General features: G+C 46.2%; 1 protein-coding gene across 1 annotated transcript; it reads right to left on the bottom strand.

The window, feature by feature from the left end:
• Positions 1 to 8275: 8275 nt before the first annotated feature.
• Positions 8276 to 20751, bottom strand: ZFP37 (ZFP37 zinc finger protein). The gene is made up of 4 exons (XM_036261239.1): positions 20717 to 20751; positions 14015 to 14141; positions 13348 to 13482; positions 8276 to 10036 (listed from the first exon to the last, which is right to left on the bottom strand). Exons 1-4 carry the CDS (start codon positions 20747 to 20749, stop codon positions 8505 to 8507), a joined length of 1827 nt encoding a protein of 608 aa, XP_036117132.1. The 5' UTR covers positions 20750 to 20751; the 3' UTR covers positions 8276 to 8504.
• Between the last annotated feature and the right edge of the window lie 3286 nt (positions 20752 to 24037).

Below are 24037 nucleotides of genomic sequence, written 5' to 3'. Positions count from 1 at the left end.
AAGAAAAATAAGTGCTAGGATTACAAGTGCTTTCTGTTTGGCTGCACTTAGCACTTTCATTTTCTAATTTCTCAAGAATAAACAGTTTTAAATTAAAAATGAGGTTTTTAAAATATATTTTTTGTTCATTTTAGAGAGGAAGGGAAAGGAGAAAAACACTTATGTGAAACTGCCTCCTGCACGCCCCCTACTGGGGATTGAGCCCTCAACCCGGGCATGTACCCTGAACAGAATTCAACCCTAGGCATGGGATCCAAAGATTGATAGAATATGGGGAGAAAAGTGAGAAGAAAACTAGATACCTCCAGGATTTTTACTATGGCCATCTGGATGAAGAGTGATGCCATTCATAATTATGCAAAATATAGAACAAGCAGATAAAGTATGGAGAAGGAAGACAATAAATTCTATGTTAAGATTGAGGTGTCTGTGAGTAAACCTCATAGAGATATGCAGGAGACAGCTGACTACTGTGAATCTGGAGCTTGTGAGAAATGTCTGGGCTGATGGTATAGATTGTCAAGTCATAACTTTAAAGGTGGAAGCTGATACAATGAGTATGGTTGCAACCATCCAATCTATAGTGCATAGATTGACAGACAGAGAGAAGGCAAAAGAGCTTTGAGAAAGAGTTTTTGAGGAGACGCTTGGCCTTGAAGTACTTAACTAGCTGCAAGACAGTAGTATAAAATATAAACTGCCTGAAGTCTGTTCACCAAATAGATCCAAGAGTGGAAATAGAATCTCTGGGGGAAGAATGGGAACTCTCCCCCTACCCTCACATCCTTATAGGCATAAATCCACAAAGAAAGCCCAGCATACAATGATATGTATGGAGTGCAGCCTGAATGTAAACTGTTATAATTCAGGGCTGGAGCCCCACCACTGATCACAGGACCCCTAGTCCTCAAGCTATCATATAGGCTCTAACAATTGCTCATTACAGCCCCTACTTACTGACCCCTGTTAGGGTTTGGCTGGTGTTGTGGGCTTGTGAAAGAATCACAACAGAGAAGAGAGAGGGAAAAGGAGGAAGTTTATTACTTTCCCATAGTCAGGGAGAGGACCCAAGCATTGACTGGCAAGACAAGGGCAGGGAAGATAGAGTGAGCTGCTCTTTTACTGGGGGCTTTGGGGAGTAAAGGGCAATTTGGGGCAGGGAGGGGACTGTGTTCAAGTTGAACAATTGAGGGGGTGGGGTTGCCTTGAGGAGTTGTAGTTTGTTCTCCAAGAGACAATTCGGCAGATGTGCCAGGGCATCTTTATCAGTATCTTTCCCACGTCTGTAAAACAAGCTTTAAAAAGTTACAGAGTTCAAAAGGGAGAGGCCTGTCTGAAGGGGAGTGGGGGGAAAGGGGCGAGGAGGGGGAATTCCTGCTAACCAGCCTGAAGCTGTCTCAACAGCAGGGAGAGGGGGTGGAAGAGTGTAGCCTCAGTCCCTTAACTGGTCCTGCTCTTCTGTTTGAACAGAGGAGGGTTTGAGTCAGAGGAGTCAACAATTTCAGGCTTTCATTACCAGGTGCTTTTCATTCATTGTGGAAAACTCATAACAAAAAGAAAGGCCCCTTTTCTGTCCTTACGACCCTAATGACTGATAACCACACCCTTTGGGGCGTCACCACTGACTGCTACGTGACCCCAACTCCTGACGGTGACCGACGCAGAAGCACTCACGCAGACACGCCATTCACTAGCCCCCCAAATCCCAGGTCAGTGGGCTTCTCTCACAGTCCACTCCCAGCAGCACCACTAAATCCCGAACTCCGCATGGCGGCAACCACTACCTTGTGCATCCCTCTCTAATTACTAACCACAACAGGGCCGGAAATGACTGCTACAAACGCTCACTCACTGATCATACACGACGCCCGTGCTCCCAGTACCGCAGCCAGCGACAAACCTCTTCTGCCATCGGACTGCTCATCTACCCTCCTCTTCTCCCGGGCCCTCAGCTGAGCGCTACGACCCGCCCCACACGTCAGGGCCCGCGGGACTCTCCCAGTTACCGCGCAGGTTGGCGCAGTCCCCAGCTCGCCTCTATCGCGAGACTTTGCGGATGGTTAGTGCGCCGGAGCCGAGAACTAGTATGGCCGCCTGCACGAGCGGACTAAGGAGCGAAGTGGGGAGGCGCCAAATTTCCAATAGTGTTGGCGCCGTGCAGGAAAGAAGTATGAAGAGCAAAAGAGTTGAGAATTGGAATACTGGAGCTACTGAAAAGGTGTACGGGAACAATGTGGGAGCAAGGACATAAACTAGGAGAGAATTCCAGGTATCTGAGGATGGAGTCAGGGAACCAATTCAGCTAAGATATGTAGAAGATGGACGCGCAGAGGAAGGTGCAAAGCAAAGGTTGGGAAGTGGGGTGGGGAAGCTGGGGAAGCAGGGGAAGCCCTTCCTGTTAAGCAGATGAGAATGTGTCTCAGCTGAAATTGGTTCGTCCATATCACAGTACCTCATTTTCCCAATCTGAGGTATAGTAGTAACAATAATAAATGTTTACTGAGCACTTATTGTATGTTTATTGAGGTAGGTTGATTTGTTGGGTTGGTTTTGTGTGTGTGTGTTGTTGTTGTTGTTGTTGTTGTTTTCCCTTTATTGATTTTAAAGAGGGAGGAAGTGAGAGGGAGAGAGAGAAACATCCATGAGAGAGAACATAGATTGACTGCTTCCTGCATGCCTCCGACCGGGGATGGGGCCCACAACCTGGGCATGTGTCCTGTCAGTGGAAATTTTACTTCAAGTCTCAAGTTTCACTTCCATAGTTTTAGTACAGTTGATTTTTTTTTATTTGTCTAGTAGGAATAGCTGTGATCCTAATAATTTACTGTATTTTTTAAATTAAATTTATTGCAGTGACATTGATTAATACAATTATATAGGTTTCAAGTGTACAATTCTATAATACATTCTCTGTACATTTCATCGAGTCTCCATCAGTCACCATATACTTGACCCCCTTTACCCTTTCTTGTGAAAATGGAGCAAAATTATTCTCCTTGGGAGATAGCCCTGGGAGAGGGTAAGTCAGAATGCCTTTCATTTGGTGAACTCCAGCCAGTCATCCTGGAAAATAAAATTCAAATGTCCTCTCCTGAGATGGGAAGCCTCTTCCCCTGCTGAAAACACATCAGATAGCAGCAGAGGGGAAGTGTTTGGGGATAAACTCTAAAGGATAATTCAGAACTCAAAACCCCTAGATTCTTCTCTCACCCTGGCCTTGAACTTGCTCGGTGATCTTGGGCCAGCCACTGTCCCTTGGTTCTCTCATTTATAAAGTAGAGGAAGGCTGTGAACTACTCATTTGGGTATTTCATTGTTTGCTGACATAAAAGAGAGTTTCAGCATCAGTGTCAGTGAAAGGCACTTTAGAATCCACAGGGTGTTTATTTGTTCTAAATACTGCCATCTAGTGTTATTACCATTAAATTAATTAAACAAGAAGGCCATTAAACTGAGGTGGTTCCAATGCCTTAGCAGCCTTCATAAACAAACCAAAACCTATGCCTGTAAATGCTTCAAGGTTAAGAAATCAAAACCTAAATACAACCAATCACAGCCAATGAGGCTTTCCCAAATAAGGCAACTGTTTAAACTGTAGCCGATCAAATAATTTCCTTGCTTTGCTTCTGGGTTTTCTCTGTAAAAGTCTTGCCCCCAACTCCTGTCAGTGGAGCATTTTTAACCACTTCCCATTTGGTGCTGCCCAATTCAAATAAATTTTTGCTCAAATAAACTCTTAAAACTTTTAATATGCCTCAGTTTGTGTTTTAATCTAGCCCTAACTAATGCCTAAAGACATATGTATTAATTCTCAAGGTTCACTAGCTCTTTAAAACCAGATACATCCCTGGCCAGTTTGGCTCAATGGTTAGAACATTGGCCCAAGGACTGAAGGGTCGTAAGTTCGATTCCAGTTAAGGGCACGTAACTGGGTTATAGGTTCAATCCCCAGTTGGGGTTGTGTGGGAGGCTTTCTCTCGCTATCTCTCCTCCCCTCCCTTCTACTCTAAAAAAAAAAAAATAATAATAATAATAATGGAGGAATATCCTCAGATGAGGATTAACAAAAAATAAAGTGAAATAAAAAATAATTAAGTGGACTTAATGCTTCTGGAATATCTTCCCCAACCATATGCCAGGAAAATTACTATTTGTGCTTCAAAGCTGGGCTCAAACATCCTCTTCTCTCTAGTTTTTTTCCCCCCAGAACTCCCAGGCATCTGTTCCTTTTTATGGGCACAACTGCATATACCTTTACCTCTCACAGCCATTGTTACTTGGGACTGGGATTTCCAATGTTTGTGTCATTCTCCTCTTTGGTCTGACAACTACTTAGGGCAAGACTGTGTCAGAATCAGCTTGGTTTCCAGAGGAAGAACACTTTATTATTCATTATTGCTATACCTCAGACTGAGAAAATGAGGCACTGTGATATAGATCAACTGATTTAAGCTGAGACACATTCTCATCTGCTTAACAGGAGGGGCTTCCCCTGCTTCCCCACTCCACTTCCCAATCTTTGCTTTGCACCTTCCTCTTAGTTTCCTCTTTTTTGTTAGATATTTTGATACATATTTATGTCCACTGACTCTTTCTCTGTAATGTAAAACGTATTTATTCCTTCAGTCACACACATTTATTATTGCCATGCTTGGTGATGCAAGGAAAGAGCTCAATCTGATAGTGATAATGCAGTGTGATCAGTGGTGTGACTGGGGCGTGATTGGTACTGAGTGGGCACAGTAAAAGTTGGCTTAACTCTGTCAGGGACTGGGTGGTAGTGATGGGGATGTGAGAAGGGCCTCTTACGAAGGCTTAGTGATGCAAGCATTCCAGGGGTCCAGGGACCCGAAGTTCTGTGACCCACTGTGGTTTCTTGGCTTTGCACAGGAAATAATTCAAAAACAAGCCAGCATGGAGTTTAAAGTGAAAGAGTTTATTAATGAACCAGTGAGACAGAGTGTGGGCTACTCCACATACAGAGCAGCCCCTCCCTAATGGAATTTATTTATTTTATTGAGGCTCATTTAATCGAGGGGTAGGGCATTCGGTAAGGGGGAAGAACATTCAGGACTTTTCTGGGAAGGGGTTGAGACTTCTTGGAAGAGCCCCATTGGCCATTTTGTGTCCTTACATGGGCTTTTCATTTCAGATCATGCCAGCTCTGGGTGTCTTGTTTAGCATGCTAATATATTACAATGAGCCTATATGAGGCTAGGGGTCCCTGTAAGGTGAAATTAGTCACCACGTTGGATCAAGCTGGTCTTCTGCTGGTTCTAAGTCATGTCATATATCTGTTGGGAGTTTTGTCTTACTTTCTCCTTGACAGTCCCAGTAGTGCTTATTGGTTACAGCCGTTTCACCACATACCCTGTCTCATTAGGACATGATTATAAAAAAGTGAGTCTTGGAAGAGGAGCAGGAGTTCATCAGGAAAACAAGTGAAGAAGGGAAATCTCAACAGAACAGTAGGTATAAACCACTCTTCACATACCTCAGAGCAGACTGATCCACCTCCACATCTTTGTTCAGTTACGGTGGTTCCCTCTGTTGGGAATGTTCACACACTCCTGTTTGTGTAGGGAGGAAATTCCTTGCCAAAGATTAGGAGAGTCTCATTTATTTTGTGAGGCCCTAACGTAATAGTTCTTTTACATGTATAATACAATTTAGGAGTCCACAATCTACAGCCCTTTGGAGAATCTTGACTGCTGTCTGTTTTGATTGGAACAGACATTGGAAGTTTCACTGGAACAGCCATGCTCATTCATCTACATATTGTTTCTGGTTGCGTTTGTGCTATAACAACAGATTTAGAATCCCTTCAGTGTGTCAGTTTTCTGTAATTGTTCACCTCCAATCATTTTTAGACATCATTTCCTCATTCACTGATGCTAAAGTTTATGTTTTACTGCACAGGGTTGCTTTCAGCATTCATTTCTACTATTCAGACATACCTGTATTCCTGACTGTTTCAGGTGTGGCACTATAACGAGTTCTCTGAGAGTTGTGGGAAACTTAATCCAACCATACCCTGAAACTGTTTTATCCTTCTAAGTGCAGATTTTCTATAGCTCTGGACAGTGATGGTCATCCTGTGCATACTGCTAGACTCCATTTGGAAATAAAGTACTGAGGGACATGGCTTTCACATTGCATTTTCTTCCCCTGAGGGTAAATAAGTTACTTTGTAATGAGGGCATAATACACGAGTTGATCTTACAACACATGCATACATGCAAATTTCATTCTCAATATTTACACTTTTAATTCTCTGAAATGAGGTGGTCAGGGAGGCAGGCAGGCACTTGAATGGGAAATATTTGCAAAGATGGCATTTAATCACATATTTGTTGAGAGCCCGTCATTATGCTAGAGTAGTATCTAGGTGAAAGTATTGACCATGACTAGACAAGTCTTGCTTACTGACTTGTTTATTCTGAGGAACACATGAGGTAATGAAGTGAATGTGCTGTGAAAAATGTAAAAGATGACATACATGCCAAATACCATTACTTTATATTATAAAACCATTTTTGTTCTCATACCACTGTTTTTAATGTAACAAGTACATTTTAAAACAGTACAGCTATATTTTTTATCTGTGACTCATGAGTGAAAAAATTCTAGGTATGCAGTGGAAAATGGGTTTCCTGTGTGAATTCATGTTGATTCATACATAGTACCTTCTAGAATTCATGCTTAAGAATGATTCTGAGGCAAAGTCTAGATTCACTCACAAAGAGTGCAGTGATCTAATAGTGGTGTCTACTGTTGGGCAAGAACAGCGAGTTGTGCCATTTGTTGCAATATATTTGATATCCAAATAGGGGTGTATTTAAGTACTTTGAGATAAAATGGAGTGATTGTTCAGAAAATCACTTTCATTCACATACAATCACAATTCATCTTCAGTCTTTTAAAAAGTGGCAAGTAACCCTGGCCAGTTTGGCTCAGTGGTTGAGCATCGACCCATGCACCAAGCGGTCGCTGGTTCGATTCCTGGTCAGAACACATGCCCAGGTTGTGGATCCAGACCCCAATGGGGGGCATGCAGGAGGCAGCCAATCAATGTTCTCTTTCATTGATGTTTCTATCTCTCTCTCCCTTTCCCTTCCTCTCTAAAAAGCAATACAGAAAAAAAAAATTTTTTAAAAGTGGCAAGTAGCCCTGGCCGGTTTTGCTCAGTGGTTAGAGCATCGGCCCATGGACCGAAGAGTCTCAGGTTCAATTCCAGTAGAGGACACATACCTTGGTTGCGGTTTGGTTCCAGCAAGAGGCAGTCGATCGATGTATCTCTCTAGCATTCATGTTTCTCTCTCTCTCTTTCTCTCTCTCTCTCTCTCTCTCTCTCTGTCTCTCTCCCCTCTCCTCCCTCCAATTCTGTCTCAGGGTAGATGGAAAAATATCCTCGGGTGAGGATTTAAAAAAAAAAAAAGGTGGGTAGAAACACAATACTAAATTATAGTTGTGATTTATTCTTTTAATGAAAGAACATGTTTAAAAGGAAGTCTTTGTGAATTCAATGTCAAGTTTAATACCATATTCTTAGACACATCATCATTCATGAATAGGTACAGAAACTTTTACTTTATCAAACAACATCATGGAGTGGGCTCAGTGAAAATTTTAATTAGTGTTGATTTATGCATATTAAAAGATTTTAATTGTGGGAATAATACATGTATATGGTGAAAATTTCAGAGTATACAATAAAAAGGAGGTCTCACTCCCAGCCCAGACTCTATTCCTATACTCCTGTGCCCAGTTTAATAGTAAAACTATTAAGTTTGATTTGTATTTTCAAAACAAGTCTATTCACATACAAATACACACACACACATACTTACACACACCCTTTTGTACACAAGTGGGAACATATTATGCACAGTTAAACAACCAGCTATTTTCACTTAATACATCTTGAACATCATTTTCTACCAGCACCTGTGTATCCTCAGATGCTTTCTTTAATTTTCTCTTAATTTTGTGTTAACATTTTTACATAAATAATAACTTTTTTATAAAGTTTTCTGCTGATATAGAAGGGTAACAAAGACATTAAGAGCTGGGTGGTAATACAAAGATGAGCCTCATACCAATGACAACAAATATTTGTACATGGCAATAAACATATGTAAAGTCAGTTCTCATTAAGGTACACAACACTCAGGCAACTTGGAAATTTTCAGCATATGTAATTTGTTTCTCTAGTGCTCTGCTCATTCAACTTATTAACAATTTTTAAAACTTTATATTTCAATTTGAACAAATAGGTCATTTACAGTAATTAAATGTTTTTAAAACAATATTTTCTATAAAAGGTTTAGTATCAAGTTTAAACTCTCAATTGCTTCTATATGAAGATTCATTTTCAAATTCTCTCATGTGCTATGAAGTGTGACTTCTTGTTAAAGGTTTTCTAACATCTTTTAAATTCAGAATACTTCTAAGGTTAAATAAAACCCTTAGTTTGGTTAAAAGATTTACCACATTTATTTCACTTATGAGATTTCTGAATGAGTTTTCACATGTTTGGTAAGGGATGCATTTTGTTTGAAGGCTTTCCCACATTCATTACATTCATAGGGTTTCTCTCCAGTGTGGGATCTCTGATGTATAACAAGTTGTGACTTTGCATTGAAGGCTTTTCCACATTCATTACATTCATAGGGTTTCTCCCCAGTATGAGTTCTCTGATGTACAATGAGGTGTGACTTTTGGCTAAAGGCTTTCCCACACTCATTACATTCATAGGGTTTCTCACCAGTATGAATTCTCTGATGTTGAGTAAGGCCTTCAATTTGTTTGAAGGCCTTCCCACATTGATTACACTCAAAGGGACTTTCACCCGTATGAGTCCTCATGTGGTAAGTAAGGGATGAGCTATGTCCAAAGGCTTTTCCACATTCATCACATTTATAGGGTTTCTCCTTAGTATGAGTTCTTTGATGTATAATGAGGTGTGACTTCTTGCTGAAAGCTTTCCCACATTCATTACATTCAAAGGGTTTCTCACCTGTGTGAATTCTCATGTGTTTTGTAAGCGATGAGCTATACTTAAAGGCTCTTCCACATTCATTACATTCATATGGTATTTCACCTGTATGAGTTCTCACATGTTCAGTAAGAGATGAGTTATACCTAAAGGATTTTCCACATTCCTTACATTCATAGGGCTTTTCACCTGTATGAGATCTCACATGTTGAATAAGATTTGAGCTGTGTCTAAAGGTTTTCCCACATTCAGTACATTTGTAAGGCTTTTCCCCAGTATGAACTCTTAGATGGTCAGTGAGGGCATGTTTATGACCGTGGGCTTTGCCACACTGAATGCATTCATATGGTTTTTCTCCAGTGTGAGTTCTCTGATGTACAACAAGGTGTGACTTTTGGCTAAAGGCTATCCCACATTCATTACATTCATATGGTTTTTCCCCAGTATGAATTCTCTGATGGTCCATGAGTCCTTGTTTATGGCTGAGAACTTTCCCACACTGATTACATTCATAAGGTTTCACTTTAGCTTGAGTTGTGTCACACTTAGTAGGAGATGAGCTACAGCTGGATGATTTTTCATGTTTCTCTCCAGTTTTAATTTTGTCCCATTTAGTATGGGACGATCCATGATGAACTAATTTCTCATGTTTCTTGCCAGTTTGATTTTTTTCACACCTATTAGACGAACTGTGGTTGGATAATTTCTGTTTCTTACCAGTTTGATTTTTGTCTTTCTTTGCATCAGATAAGCTATGGCTAAATGATTTCCTGTGCTCTTTAGCTACATCAGGTTTCTTTTTTGTGTCGTTTTTTACATGATCAGGTAAGTCTAAATTCTGTTTCAAACTCTTTCCCTGTGAATTAAGCTTTTTTTTGGAAGAAACTTTTGTTGTATGCACATTTTTTACCCCCAGTGAACTACACTTCTGGCCTTTCTTCTTAGTCAGAGTTTTTTTCTTGAATGTACCTTCTGTAAGGAGTTTGTTTTGAGATTCCTGGTGACTCTCTAGCTGGTCATCATCTTGCTGGACTTCTTCTAAAATGGAATTCAATGAGACATTCTTGTGAATCTTTGCATTCTCATATTTTAGAATACAATTTATAAAGAAATGCCCTGTAGTAGGATTGAATCTTTATTCAAGCCTAGTATCCCAAAGTGAATGAAATATCAAGCACAAATGTCCCTATCCTCTCAAACTTGAAGGAGAAAGTGCTATAGTGAAAACAGTAAAAGAAAATTGACGATAGTGATTAGAAAAAGCTTTGACTGTTTATCAATATGACCATGCAACCTGGAATAGAAGATGAAATATACACAAGGAGCAGTGAATAGGAGATACATGAAGTTGAAAGGGCTTGTGACTATAGTTGACACTTTTTGAGATCTCTCCCCAGCCCAAGCTGCCGAGCTTTAATAACTGCCAATCTGCCCACAGTATTTGACTCCTGTAGCCTATACTATATTAACCCAGTTCTCCATGGTCACAGTTGGAGACACACCTGGCTCAAGCCAAGATGTCCAATAAGAGTCTTCCTCCTAAAAATTTAGACTCCAGTTACTCTCCACTGGGTTCTTAAATTTTAAAATGATATAAGACAAGTACAGTAAGTCCATATTTTTCCTGTGTAAACAGGAAATTCATTAGTACAAAGGATGAAGCATACATCCACTGAAAAACAGAGATGTAAAATCACATGTCTTCAAAGAGACCATTTGCATCACCTCAATTCCTGTTGGTTTTCCAGCCTGGTTCTAGTCTGTGGTAAGGCCTAGCTGAAGTATCTGCCTTCAGGTTACAAGAGATCTATCCATGTCCTCATAAGAAATTCCTCTACTTACTTAGGCTAACTCAAGTAAAGTTTTGTTATAGTACCCCAAAGATCCAAAATAGAGAAAATAATCAAGGAGTACTGAACAGCTCTGGTGACTGACGAATAAGCAAGAAAGGGTATCCACTGCTGCCACCCATGATCAATTTACTAGTGACATTCCTGTACTAAAAAAAGAAAAGCCCTGCAGTTTCTCTGAGTTCCTTAATGCTTTTACCATGTGATATAATTCACAGTACTGAGAGTGGCAAACAAACTTTGTACCATTTGGATGTACAGTGTATACACTCATTTGTTTCCCAATAGTTTGCTATGGAGCATACCTGTGCTCCTGTCAGGTCACTCTACCAACTGCCAATTACAAATTTTCAGTGTATTTCCCAGCTCACATTCTTTCCTCCACACATTATACAATTGTACATTTTGAGATATCTTCTTAACCCATGCTTCCCTTCTCTGAGACCACCACCCACATTAGCAGATGTAGGAAGCCATGTTTCTACAATATGATCCAACTTCTAGTTGAAAACAATTGACTGGACATCAGGCCCCAGCTAGTCTGATAATTGTCTTTGTCCTAAGAATTTAGAATTGAAACTCAAAGACTTTCAGGGGGATGTAGAAGAGGATAAAGGGGAAATAAATGGTGATGAAAGGTGACTTGACTTTGGATGGTGAACACAGAGCACAATATACAAATAATGTATTATAGAATTGTACACTTGAAGCCTAAATAATTTTATTAACCAATGTCAAGATAGTGAATAAATTCAATACATTTTTTAAAAAAAAGAAATTCGCAGACTTCTGTTAGCTATACATGGACATTATACATGTAAAAACCTAAAAACTTAGGAGCTGGGACTGCCACTTTGGGGTGTCCTTTTTCAGCGATGTACGTGGAAAAGCAGAAAAAGCTTGAGGGTGGATATTAAACAGACTCAAAGATAGAAGCAGAGAGGAAAGTCCCCATGACTTCAGAAAGAAATAGAAAGTGAATAAGCTGTGTTAGTGGTAAAGGAATATTACATGGATAAAGTGAAAACTGGGTTCAAACGGTATTTGACTGTACAGCCAGGAGATAATACTACTTTTATGGAGGACTTTTAAGAGATCCATTCCCATGGGATAGAGGATCAGGTTAGGGTCAGGAGTATCATGCCAGAGGTTTAGAAAGAGGACAGATCTACGACTGAATATATAAAGAGAAATTTAATATCACAGGATATCATGAGTGTTGACTGGAGGAATGGGAAAAAAGAGGATATTAGAAAAAGGGAGGATTATTTTTATTATTATTATTATTTTTTGGTACGTGCCCCTAGCGGGAACCGAACCCGGGACTCTGGTCCACAGGCCGACACTCCAACTGCTGAGCCAAACTGGCCAGGGCGTAGAAAAGGGGAGGATTATTTTTAAAAGCACTACTTTAAATAAGGTAAGCAGAAATGAGATTCAGAGAGCAGCAGAAGGGTCACTGCTTCTTCTGAAAGCTGAGCAATGGACAGCATGGATGAGGAAAGAAGGTTATTTGGAAGGGTCACTTAGGTATCTGAGGGGCTAGTACCAAAGTTTTAAAGCTCTGGTTTGCACCTTTTTTCCCCTACCACAATCTGAGTGATGTGGCAGACTGTATTATTGTTCCCTAAGGAAGGATTATACCCCCAGTCATATTGCATGGCCACTTGAATCATCCCTGTGAAAGGATTGTACATTCCTACACTGTGGAACTCAGGAGTGGTGGCCACGTGATCTGCTCTGACCCAATAAAATGTGAGCAGAAAGAGATATCTACAACTTGCAATCAGTGATTTTAAGAGTCTTAATATGGTTCCACTCACTCTTCTTTACCCTCTGCCATGGGAATTTGCCAAGCAGGGACTGCTCTTTCAACATAGGTCCACAAGATAATGTGAAATAGGCTGCAGCCTGAGCAAGAAACAAGTCTTTTTTGTTGTAAGCCATTAAGATGGTGGGGCCATTCCTGCCCAGCCGGTGTGGCTCAGTGGTTGAGCATCGACCCATGTGCCCAGAGGTCACCAGTTCGATTTCCGGTCAGGGCACAAGCCCAGGTTGTGGGCCAAATCCCCAGTGGGGGGCATGCAGGAGGCGGCCAATCAATGTTCTCTCTCATCAATGTTTCTGTCTCTCCCCCCCCCTCTCCTTTCCTCTCTCTCTAAAATCAGTAAAGAAAAAAAAAAAGATTGTGGGGCCATTCCTTAATGGAGCATAACTTAGCCCAAGGTGACTGATACATAAGTAACACTAACTTATGACTATAGTAAACCTCATGTGAGAAGCTTTCGCATGGACAGGTTCATAGAAAGAAGAAATATTAGAATCTCCAAGGTTGAAGAATCCTTGTAGTTTGAAATCCTGTTCCCCCAGGAGGTTCTCATATTTTTCTATTGCTACTTCCTGGTTAGGTAAGAAGGATCTGGGATCTTGAAGAAGAATTTAAGAATAAATCATTCTTTGAGTAATTCCAAAGTTACTACTAAGAAATTAGGACCTTACTTCCATTGGCTCCTATTTGCTTAGGTCTTGCTATTTTACTCAGGCCACCTTGTCTGGGTCTTATCCCCTTCCCCAACCATGGCTCTTCTCCATTTTCCAACTTAGAGATCATGTCTGGTTTGGCAGCTTGATACCCTGTTCATGAGAAATGGTAGACATTGAATGTTAGAATAACAAACATCCCAGAAATCAAGCCCTACTATTTGAGCTTCAGAGCTTTTAAAGGATAAAGAATCACCCAGCTGGTGTGGTTTTAGCATTGTCCCATGGGCTGAGAGGTCCCAGTTCAGTTCCCAATCAGGGCACATGCCTGGGTTTCTGGCTCGATCCCCAGTTGGGGATTTACAAGAAGCAGCTGATTAATGTTTCTCTCTCACATTTTGATGTTTTTATCTCTCTCTCCCTTCCTCTCTTTCTAAAAAATCAATAACATATTTTTTAAAAAGGATAAAGAATATATGGATTCTGAGATTTCGCAGTGAGGATGTCCATGCACCCCATCTGAGTAGACATTCCATTTGGAGGTAAGGGCACAAGTATCCTGCCTAGTACACAAAAGGGATTAAAATTCCTTAATTCAAAAATCAGGGCCAAACTTACAAGTTTGATAAATTGAGAGTAGGTATCACAGTGGACATACGTTGAATTACGAAGGAGTTGTACTTACCCATTGAGGCAAAGTTGCTGTAGTTCTCCAGCATCACATCTTTGTACAAGCTCCTCTGAGCAGGATCTAGTTGCTCCCATTCCTTCTGGGTAAAGGCCATAGTCACGTCTTTGAATGTTACTGATCCCTGTAACAGCATATTCTTGTTCAGTCTAGTGTTATCCACATTAGTGAGTGATTTAGATAATAATGACTTGTTCTTGCCTTGACTATTCAATGTTGATCATAATGTTATATAGGACACCTATTGTGTTCTCAATTTTGCATTTTACTTGAGAAACAAAAACCATATTAAGAAATATTGCTGACTTCCGGTCAAGATGGCGTAGGTAAACGCAATATCGCGTCCTCCCACAACCACATCCAAGTTACAACTAAACTACAGAACAACCATCATTCAAAACCACCTGAAATCAAGCTGAATGGAAGTCCTACAACTACGGAATTAAAGAAGCTGCATCGAGACTGGTAGGAGGGGCGGCGGAGAGATGGCGGTGAGACGGGCTGGTCCCACACATACGTGTGGCGGATAAAAATCAGGAGGCTCCCGCGGCTGGGAAGGTCCTTCCTGAGGACTGAGGGGTCCCCGTCCCACACCAGGTGCCCCGCTCAGGGTTCCAGTGCCAGGAAGAGAAGTTCCCATAACTTCTGGCTGGAAAAACCAGCAGGAACTGAGGCTCAGGGAAGCTAAAGCGGCTGGAGCCCCAGGCAGCTCCTTAAAGGGCCCGCACACGGACTTATCAGACTCTCTCCCTCTAAGCTTGGAGGGGAGGCAGCTCGAGGGGCACCAGAGACATAGAGGGAAGAACTGAGCTGTTTGGCACTGGAGCGAGGGCTGGAGAGGGGCTTTCTCCGGGACAAATGTGCTGTCAGAGGCCTTTGTTCCTTTGGTGAGCCCTTCCCTGGGGCGGCAGACAGCTGCCATATCTGGGACTCCAGCAACCTGGCTGACACTGGTAGCCCCGCCCTGGTGACTCCCTGAGGCCCCGCCCTGCCCCACCCAACTTTCAGGCCCACCCAAGCTGTTGCTACTTGCTTAACCATAGCATTGGCCTGTCTTGGATCCTGCTTCAGGTTTTTCCTAAATTCTTTCAAACGAGCAGCATCTGGTCTCAGCTAGCCCCATACCACTCTTAAGTAATACACAGAAACAAACACAGGGAGGCAGCCAAAATGAGGAGGCAAAGAAACAGGTCCCAAATGAAAGAACAGAACAAAACCCCAAGAAAAGAACTAAGCGAAATGGAGATAAGTAACCTAACAGATGCTGAGTTCAAAATACTGCTTATAAGGATGCTCAGTGAACTCAGTGAGGGCCTCAAGAGCATAAAAAAGGACCTGTCAGAAATTATCAATGCACAGTTAGAAACGAAGGAGGCTTTAACTGAAATAAAGAATAATTTACAAAGATTCAATAGTAGAGTATGTAAATCCAAGAAGCAAACCATGGATTTGGAATATAAGGAAGCAAAAAACGCCCAATCAGCCCTGGTCAGTTTGGCTCAGCAGTTAAAGCGTCGGCCTGCGGTCCGGAGAGACCCGGGTTTGGTTCCCGCTAAGGGCACGTACTTCGGTTGCAGTTTGTCCCCGGCCCTGGTTGGTCGTGCGGGTGGCAGCCACTTGATGTGTCCCTTCACGTCGATGTTTCTCTCTCTCACTCCCTTCCTCTCTCTCCCTCCCACTCTATCTGTACAAAAAATGGAAAAATATCCTCGGGTGAGGATAAAAAACAACAACAACAACAACAACAAAAAACGCCCAATCAGAACAGCAAAAAGAAAAAGGAATCCAAAAAATGAGAATAGTGTAAGGAGCCTCTGGGACAACTTCAAGCGTGCCAACATTCGCATCTTGGGGTGCCGGAAGGAGAAGAGAGAGAACAAGAAATTGAAAACCTGTTTGAAACAATAATGGCAGAAAACTTTCCTAACTTGGTGAAGGAAAGAGACATACAAGTCCAGGAAGCAGAGAGAGTCCCAAACAAGATGAACCCCAAGAGACCCACACCAAGACACATCATCATCAAAATGCAAAAGGTTCAAGACAAAGAGAGAATCTTAAAAGCAGCAAGAGAAAGGCAGCTAGTTACCTACAAGGGAGTTCCCATAAGGCTGTCAGCTGATTTCTCAAAAGAAACTTTGCAGGCCAGAAGGGAGTGGCAAGAAATATTCAGAGTGATGAAAACCAAGAACCTACAACCAAGATTACTCTATCCTGCAAAGCTGTCATTTAGAATCGATGGCCATATAAAGACTTTCCCAGACAAGAAAAAGTTAAAGGAGTTCATCACCACCAAACCGTTATTATATGAAATGATGAAGGGTCTTTTTGAAGAAAAAGATAAAATATATGAACAAACAAAATGGCAATGAATACATATCCATGGACAAAGGAATCTACAAACAAAATGAACAGGTAGAACAGAAACATTCTCATAGATACAGAGAACATTTTGTTGGTTGCCAGATGGGAGGGGGATTGGGGGAATGGGTGAAAAAGGTGAAGGGATTAAGAAGTACAAATTCATTGCTAGACTGGCAAACCTCAAAGGGAAAGAGGTTGGGGGGGTGGGGGTGGGAAGAAATAAACCAAAGAACTTATATGCATAACCAATGGACACAGACAATAGTGTGGGAAAAGGTGGGAGGGGGGCGTGAGTGGGGAGGAGGGGGTCAATGGGGGGAAAATGTGGAACATCTGTAATACATTCTACATTCAACAATAAAGATTTAAAAATATATATATTGCTATTATGGGCTGAATGTTTGTATCTTCTCCAAATTCATTTGTTGGGACACCACCCTCCAATGTGATGGTATTAGGCAATTGGGCCTTTGGGAGGTAATTAGGATTAGATAAGTTCATGAGGCTGTAATCTTCATGAATGGATTAGTACCCTTAGAAGAGTCATAAGAGAGCTTGCTTCCTCTGTGCTCTTTCTGCCAGTGAGGAGATGAGAAGTTTGTACCTAAAAGAGGTTCATGTCTCAAATGGGCATCCAGTACTGTCAGTCTCCTATTCCTCTTTCCAAGATGATTATGCCAGTCTCCTCTCTCTCTTTGAAATCTTCAACATCTACTCCTTTTCCACTTTCAGCTGATGAGTTTGCCTTACACTTCAAAGAAAAAGTAAATGCAAATGGATGAGAACTACCTTGTCTTGTTACCACCAATTCCCCTATCCTGTTTCCAAACCCATATAATCTGTCTTGCCTTCTGTTAAAATGGAAGAACTGTTCCTTCTCTCACCTAAGGCCAGTTTTTCCACTTATTTTCTGCCTTCTCAAGGATTTCACCTACAGATAACCTAGTTCTCTTTTGTACTATTTTTCCCTTTCTACTGGATCATTCTACTAATATCATTCATCTGAAGAAAACCTAATCACATGTCCCATCCAATGTCAATTTTTTGCTCCCTTTACCAGCAAAACTCTACTTCATTACCTCCCATTCTTTCAACTTGCCCCAACAGAATTTTATGATTCCACTAAAAGAGCTATAATCAATCAATAACCATTGAGCTACATCTTGCTTCTCTGTTGTTACACATGCACAAGAGCATATGACACAACTGAGGTTACTCCCAATGTCTTGAAAAGCTTTCTTCTTTATGCTGCTTTGAAACCACATTCACAACTTTCCTCCTACCTCAACTCAGTGGCTATCTCTCTTTTTCTTTCTTTTTTCCTTTGCTTTTCTACCAGACCTCTAAATGTCAAAGTGACTCAGAGCTCTGTCCTTGGCTCTCTTTTTGTCCCTCCCTACCTGCCTTCTCTTCCTAGGTCATTTCATCCAGTCTTATGGCTTTAAATACCATCTTTTAGCTAATGCCTTTCAAATATGGATTCCCTAGCCCAGGAGGGATCCTGACATGGCCAAATCAGAACCACTGGCATCAACCCTGGATCCCGCTAATAACACCAAACTGGGTCTTCTCCAACACAGCCCTTTTTCAGAAAATGGAATCACCATCTCTCCAGTTCCTCAGGCCAAAACTTTAGATGTAAATCTTGATTATTCCTTCATATTCCATATCAGTTCATTGTAAGTCCTGTTGGCTCATCTCTGGATGTATTCTGAATGTGATTTTTTTCATTTCACTGCTGAAACCCTTTTCCAAACCATCAATGTTTCTTCCCTTTCACTATTACAATAACTCTCCTAGCTAACCTCCCTGCACCTCTGCACAGACAGGGACAGTCGAGATTCCGACCAGCACAGCCACCATAAACTCTGGCTCCCGCCCTGGTCAGTTTGGCTCAGCGGTTGAGCATCGGCCTGCGTACCAGAGAGTCCCGGGTTCAGTTCCCACTAGGGGCACATACCACTAAATAAAAAAAAACAACAACACTGGCTCCCATAGATCTCCCTAATATCTGACACATCAGAAAGCCCATTTCTGATCCCCATTGCCTTCCATAATAATCTTTCAATGACTTCCACGGATAGAAACCCCAGGACTCTCATTCCCGAGACTGTCGCTCTCACGTACACCGATCCCAGCACGGCCGGTGCTGACCCCTCAGGACACTCACCCGAGACTGTCGCTCTCACGGACACACAGACCCCAGCACGGCCGGTGCTGACCCCTCAGGACACTCACCCGAGACTGTCGCTCTCACGGACACAGACCCAGCACGGCCGGTGCTGACCCCTCAGGACACTCACCCGAGACTGTCGCTCTCGCGGACACAGACCCAGCACGGCCGGTGCTGACCCCTCAGGACACTCACCCGAGACGGTCGCTCTCGCGGACACAGACCCCAGCACGGCCGGTGCTGACCCCTCAGGACACACATTCCCGAGACTGTCGCTGTCGCGGACACAGACCCCAGCACGGCCGGTGCTGACCCCTCAGGACACTCACCCGAGACTGTCGCTCTCGCGGACACAGACCCCAGCACGGCCGGTGCTGACCCCTCAGGACACTCACCCGAGACTGTCGCTCTCGCGGACACAGACCCCAGCACGGCCGGTGCTGACCCCTCGGGACACTCACCCGAGACTCGCTCTCGCGGACACAGACCCCAGCACGGCCGGTGCTGACCCCTCAGGACACTCACCCGAGACTGTCGCTCTCACGGACACAGACCCCAGCACAGCCGGTGCTGACCCCTCAGGACACTCACCCGAGACTGTCGCTCTCACGGACACACAGACCCCAGCACGGCCGGTGCTGACCCCTCAGGACACTCACCCGAGACTGTCGCTCTCGCGGACACAGACCCCAGCACGGCCGGTGCTGACCCCTCAGGACACTCACCCGAGACTGTCGCTCTCGCGGACACAGACCCCAGCACGGCCGGTGCTGACCCCTCAGGACACACATTCCCGAGACTGTCGCTCTCACGGACACAGACCCCAGCACGGCCGGTGCTGACCCCTCAGGACACTCACCCGAGACTGTCGCTCTCGCGGACACACAGACCCCAGCACGGCCGGTGCTGACCCCTCAGGACACTCACCCGAGACTGTCGCTCTCACGGACACAGACCCAGCACGGCCAGTGCTGACCCCTCAGGACACTCACCCGAGACTGTCGCTCTCGCGGACACAGACCCAGCACGGCCGGTGCTGACCCCTCAGGACACTCACCCGAGACTATCGCTGTCGCGGACACAGACCCCAGCACGGCCGGTGCTGACCCCTCAGGACACTCACCCGAGACTGTCGCTCTCGCGGACACAGACCCCAGCACGGCCGGTGCTGACCCCTCAGGACACTCACCCGAGACTGTCGCTCTCGCGGACACAGACCCCAGCACGGCCGGTGCTGACCCCTCGGGACACTCACCCGAGACTCGCTCTCGCGGACACAGACCCCAGCACGGCCGGTGCTGACCCCTCAGGACACTCACCCGAGACTGTCGCTCTCACGGACACAGACCCCAGCACAGCCGGTGCTGACCCCTCAGGACACTCACCTGAGACTGTCGCTCTCGCGGACACACAGACCCCAGCACGGCCGGTGCTGACCCCTCAGGACACTCACCCGAGACTGTCGCTCTCGCGGACACAGACCCCAGCACGGCCGGTGCTGACCCCTCAGGACACTCACCCGAGACTGTCGCTCTCGCGGACACAGACCCCAGCACGGCCGGTGCTTACCCCTCAGGACACTCACCCGAGACGGTCGCTCTCGCGGACACAGACCCCAGCACGGCCGGTGCTTACCCCTCAGGACACTCACCCGAGACGGTCGCTCTCGCGGACACAGACCCCAGCACGGCCGGTGCTGACCCCTCAGGACACTCACCCGAGACTGTCGCTCTCGCGGACACAGACCCCAACACGGCCGGTGCTGACCCCTCAGGACACTCACCCGAGACTGTCGCTGTCGCGGACACAGACCCCAGCACGGCCGGTGCTGACCCCTCAGGACACTCACCCGAGACTGTCGCTGTCGCGGACACAGACGCCAGCACGGCCGGTGCTGACCCCTCAGGACACTCACCCGAGACTGTCCCTCTCGCGGACACAGACCCCAGCACGGCCGGTGCTGACCCCTCAGGACACTCACCCGAGACTGTCCCTCTCGCGGACACAGATCCCAGCACTACCCCTCCGATCCCTCAGAACGCTCACCCCTCCCCGAGGGCGCTCCAGCAGCGACTCCAATGGCCAAATCACCATCTGCATGACCACCGTCCGGCTCCAGACACCGACCTCTGTCTCGCCCACCGCCCGCCCACGGTCTCTCTCACCGCCGCGCGGCCCCCAGGCTCGGGCCCAGCCATCGCCGGTGGACCGCCGGCCTCTTCCGCGGTCCTCGCACCGGTCCTCGCGTGCCTCTGGCTTTGTCAGGCTCGGGTCGCAGTCGGAGGCCGAGGCGCCCCCTCCCCTCCCCCGGCGCCGCCTCCGCGGGTCCCGGCGCTGCGATGGCGGCGCCCTTCGGACGCGCCGCGGGCGCCGCCATCTTGGCCGAGGCCGCGCCGTACGGGGCGCCGTCCCGGGGCTGGGGGTGGCGCGGCCGGCTGCGAGCCGGCGGTGGCCACAGAGCGCCCCGCCGTCCTGACGCCCCGCCGTCCTGACAGCTTCGGAGCTGCGCTGGCAGTGGCCGGCCCGCTGCGGGGGAGGCGGGGCCGCAGCGCAAGAAGCCACATGGGCGCGAGCGAAGCCCGATCCGGCGGTGCCCTACGCTACAGGAGAGGAGCCTGATGAGGAAGGGGTGCAGAGGCCAGCAATCGCTCAAGTGTAGCTGCTGCTTCGCAGTGCGAGGTCTGAAACATTCAGCAAACTACCGTGACTTGGAAGTTACCGGACTGAGGATCAGACATGTTCTGTATCAGGACATCCCCAAACCACCCCGTGTGCTCAGCGAGGCGGAGGCTTGGCTTCAGGTCCTTCCACACATCCGCCTTAAAGAAACCCATTCTCGGGTAAAACTAAAACTGATCAGCGTCTCTGAGGTCTAGACTGATAAACAAACACGCACGCACCTGTGTTTCTTTAAACGGGTTTTATTGTCATGTAAAACTGGACAATATCGGATGGAGAAAGGCCCCCATCAATGACAGTCACAGTAATCTGAGCTCCTAGAAGAAAGATGTTCTCCTGTGTACGCCCTCGCTTGGGACTGTCCGCTGGAAACCCGGGCCCTGGGCCCCTGAGCTGGGATCCCAGGGGCAGGCGGTGTTTCCCGGACAGGTGGGCGGGGGCAGCTGGGCGCCTGGAACCCTTGCACGGGAGTCGGGAGCCCGGAGCCGGATTGGCTCCGGGGCAGAAGGCACTGGGCAACGACCCGGGCTGGGCGCGCGACAGCTGACGCTGCGGGGCACTGGGCAGCAGGGCTGCCGGCAGGTGAGCCCGGGCTGCGCAGCAATTAGGGTGTCAAGCTCCGCGAGCGCCTAGTGCAGGGGAGCCCCGGTGTGGCCAGCTGCCAGCTGAGCCGGGCGCTGCGAGGCTGCGGGCTGCGTGCCACCGGTGGGCACCCGCAAGAAGGCGTCCAGGGCCACCTCCAGCGCACCCACTTGGTTGAAGAGCCTGGACATCAAGTCCTCCAGAGATACGAAGGCTTCTGGAGACACGTGGTGGCGACGGCGCTTTGGCAGCAGCTTCGCGGGACTTCTGGGCGGGCTCCTCCGGCTGTTGAGTTGAGGGGGAGGGTGGGCAAAACCTGCTTGGGAAACAAAACGGAAGCTGCTCGGGGAGTGTGTGCGGCCTGGCCAAAGTCACCAGGGCCCCCTCCCAGCCCTGACTCCTCTATCCCCCATTTCCCATCAAACTAAACTGGTGGCCCCTTCCAGGATCTGGTGGGAACCACTGCCAAGTCCTGGACCTCCATCTCTCAGCCCTTGAGGGCTTCTTTTCTTTCTTTACAAAATAATAATAATAATAATAAAGTATTTTATGTGTTTTTTTAAAATATGTTTTTATTGATTTTTTTTTTTTTTTTTAGAGAGAAAGGAAGGGAGACAGAGATAGAAACATCCATGTGAGAGAAACATCGATAGACTGCCTCCTGCACGCCCCTGCTGGGGATCAAGCATGCAACCTGGGCATGTGCCCTGACCCCGAATTGAACCAGGACCTCTCAGTCCATGGGTCCATGCTCAATCCACTGAACCACACCAGAGGGCCCCTTGAGGGCTTTAGGAGCTTCTCATCAGGGTCAGTGCCTGTCCCCTCCCTTCCCTGGGTGCTGGTTTGCCATTCAGGGCAGGTGTCCACACACCCCTCCCCCTCTGCAAAGGCACAGCCCGGAAACCTACCTTGTCTGTCCTGATGTCCTGTTCTGCTGGAGTCAGGCTTGTCCTTTCTTCTCCCTTGGGTGGGGGATGGTTGTCCCCTCACCTTCTCTTCTGGGTGTCTGTTTCCTCTGTGGCAACTGCCAAGGGAGCGGTCAGGGCTACGCCACCACTTGTGCCTGCAGCTCTTAGCCACCGGGCTCCACCTGGTTGATTGCTGTGGATGGAGAGGAGGACAGTAATGAGTGGAGGGGTCCCTGACCTATCTCTGGAAGTCTGGGGGAGAGCGTACTAGTTGAGGTTCCAAGTTGGACCCAGGTTCATAAAAGCCACACCCCCAAAGGCTGATTTCTTCCGGATGTCCACTGCCTCCATGGGCAGCTGCCCAGGGTCAGGCTTTCCCATCACTGTCAATGTACCTCAGCTGCCTGGCAGGCCTGCTGCAGGAAACCCTACCTCAAGTCCAAATCCCAAAGGTGGCTCAGCTGGTGGAGCCCATAACCAAAAGGAATCTGGCCTTCACCAGGAATTTCTCTCACATGACTTAAATCCATGTTTAAGTAGCTCCATCTCTAAGGATTTGTAATCTCTCTTAAGGGGAAATGTCACAGCTAAAGGACCGGTTTCAGCTAAATTGATGCACAGCCTGGATGATTTCATCAAATCCCAGGCTCTTTACAAATGGCATTTTCACCTTTTGAATGGTGCACGGCTTTATTCTCTAAGACTGGTGGCCCTCATGATCCCAAGCTGCCTTCCTGATTGTCATTTATCACAGGCAGGGGCTTTGTCCAGAGCACAGGGGAAGTTCCTAGAGCTGCAGGAGCTGGAGGTATGGCTGAGCTGCTGGCCAGCATAATGAGTTGTATGGCAAGTTCATGTGGGCTGCCCAGAACCCTGCTGGGGAGCCCACTACAGCCCCCCTCCCAGGCTACTGGAGCTGCTGGGGTGATCTCTGCATGGTGAGCCTCTCTGACAGAGTGGAGCCCAGACCTGCTACACTTGAGAAGTCCACTGCTGGACAGATCACCCCGCTGCTGTGTGAGATGCAGGTTCCCAGGCTTGATCATGGGGATCTAATAACCTGACACCAGCCCTGGCTGGTTTGGCTCAGCAGTTAGAGGTCAGCCTGCGGACTGAAGGGTCTCGGGTTCAATTCCAGGCAAGGGCACATACCTGGGTTGCAGGTTTGCTCCCTGGCCCTGGTTGAGGTCATTTGGGAGGCAACCAATTGATGCGTCTCTCTCACATTGATGTTTCTCTGCCTCTCTCCCTCCTTCCCTTCCACTCTATCTAGAAATCAATGGAAAAATATCCTCAGGTGAGGATTAACAACAA

Source organism: Molossus molossus, unplaced genomic scaffold, assembly GCF_014108415.1.
Source record: "Molossus molossus isolate mMolMol1 unplaced genomic scaffold, mMolMol1.p scaffold_m16_p_14, whole genome shotgun sequence".
Classification (NCBI taxonomy): domain Eukaryota; kingdom Metazoa; phylum Chordata; class Mammalia; order Chiroptera; family Molossidae; genus Molossus; species Molossus molossus.
This window is presented reverse-complemented; position numbering and strand designations above follow the sequence as displayed.